Source organism: Quercus robur, chromosome 9 (genome assembly GCF_932294415.1).
Source record: "Quercus robur chromosome 9, dhQueRobu3.1, whole genome shotgun sequence".
Taxonomy (NCBI): domain Eukaryota; kingdom Viridiplantae; phylum Streptophyta; class Magnoliopsida; order Fagales; family Fagaceae; genus Quercus; species Quercus robur.
In genome coordinates, this window is record NC_065542.1 from 45,255,466 (window position 1) to 45,256,797 (window position 1,332).

General features: G+C 32.1%; 1 protein-coding gene across 1 annotated transcript; it reads right to left on the reverse strand.

The window, feature by feature from the left end:
• Window positions 1-286: 286 nt before the first annotated feature.
• On the reverse strand, window positions 287-1,014 carry LOC126698642 (uncharacterized). The gene is made up of 2 exons (XM_050396016.1): window positions 706-1,014; window positions 287-616 (listed from the first exon to the last, which is right to left on the reverse strand). The coding sequence occupies exons 1-2, from the start codon at window positions 810-812 to the stop codon at window positions 391-393; spliced, it is 333 nt and encodes a 110-aa protein (XP_050251973.1). The 5' UTR covers window positions 813-1,014; the 3' UTR covers window positions 287-390.
• Between the last annotated feature and the right edge of the window lie 318 nt (window positions 1,015-1,332).

Consider the following 1,332-nt stretch of genomic DNA (forward strand, 5'->3'; position numbering starts at 1 on the left):
TGACCAGTCAAAGGAACATTAAATGCTTTATTTAATCACGAAAAGTAGAGTAGTTTGAATGGGACGTGCATTGACTAATTGTTATCGTGTTCCCTTTCTTTGACTAAAAGATAATATAGAAGTAACTACATGCATCTTGAACCAGGTCCTGTGGAAACAAAAAAAATAGCTCTATTTTTTGGTTTTTTTGAGAAGTAGCTCACCTTTTATTTTTATTTTTCTTTTTTCTTTTTTGGATAGAAGAAGAAGCTCTAATTTAAACATAGACAAAGAAAAAAAAAAGATGTAGCATAAATAACTCAATCTAAAAAGAAATATATATTCTTTTGAAAGAATTGATGATAAAGAGAAATTATAATGAAGAAGAAGAAGGAGGTAGTAATCAAAGTACTAAGAAGAAGAAGATGAAGTTGATTCGAATTTGTAGTATTTGTCGACGGCAACAGATACGTCCCAAGTGCAACTAAGTCCCTTTGGAATGGTTACAAGGTCTCCAGCACCAAACTCTACAAACTCAGATGAGCCTTTAGGGTATGCCTTCACCTTCCCTTTCACTAAATAACAAATTTCTTCAGCATCAAACTTTAGCTGGTACTTTCCCGGTGAACAACCCCATCTATTTTCATACACACACACACACAAATAAAAGAAATAAGCAAATAAGTTATATAATGAACTGAGAGAGAGAGAGAGAGAGAGGCTTACTTGGGCCAGCCCTTGATGTTCAATTCAGATAGCTGGGATTCAGATGGGTTTCTTTCCACCAAAATTCTTAGGTTGTGTGAGGAACTTGAGTTGGACTCAGCAGCCATGAAAGAAGGCAATGTTTCAAATAGGAGTGATAAAAAAGATGATAGCAGTGGAAGGATAATTCTGGGTTTATTTCTCTTCTTCTTTTTCTTTTTCTTTTTTTTTTGGGAGTTGGAGTTGTACTTGGAGTTTGGTAATATGTATTCTGGGATTTGAGAGTTTAGAGAGACAAGGAATCTAACACATGGAACTACAGACGAAGGATGAGAATTATGTTAATTTATAGGCAAGGGGCATGGATATGGATGATTTCCGAACTCATTATTAGCCATTGACTTATTATATCGTGCCATGTCACATTAATAAATCATATTTATAATTAATTTTTTTTAAATCTTATTTTATATTTTTAATTGTAATCCATTTACTTCTTTTCTTTTCATCATATTAAGAGATTATTTGGATATCACTTTTTGTAAAAAATTGAAAATATTGTAACAAAAAAATTTTTAAATATGTAAATAATACCATGAGTTCCAATTTTAAAGAAAAATGTACTGAAATCCGTACTTACGGGTCTCA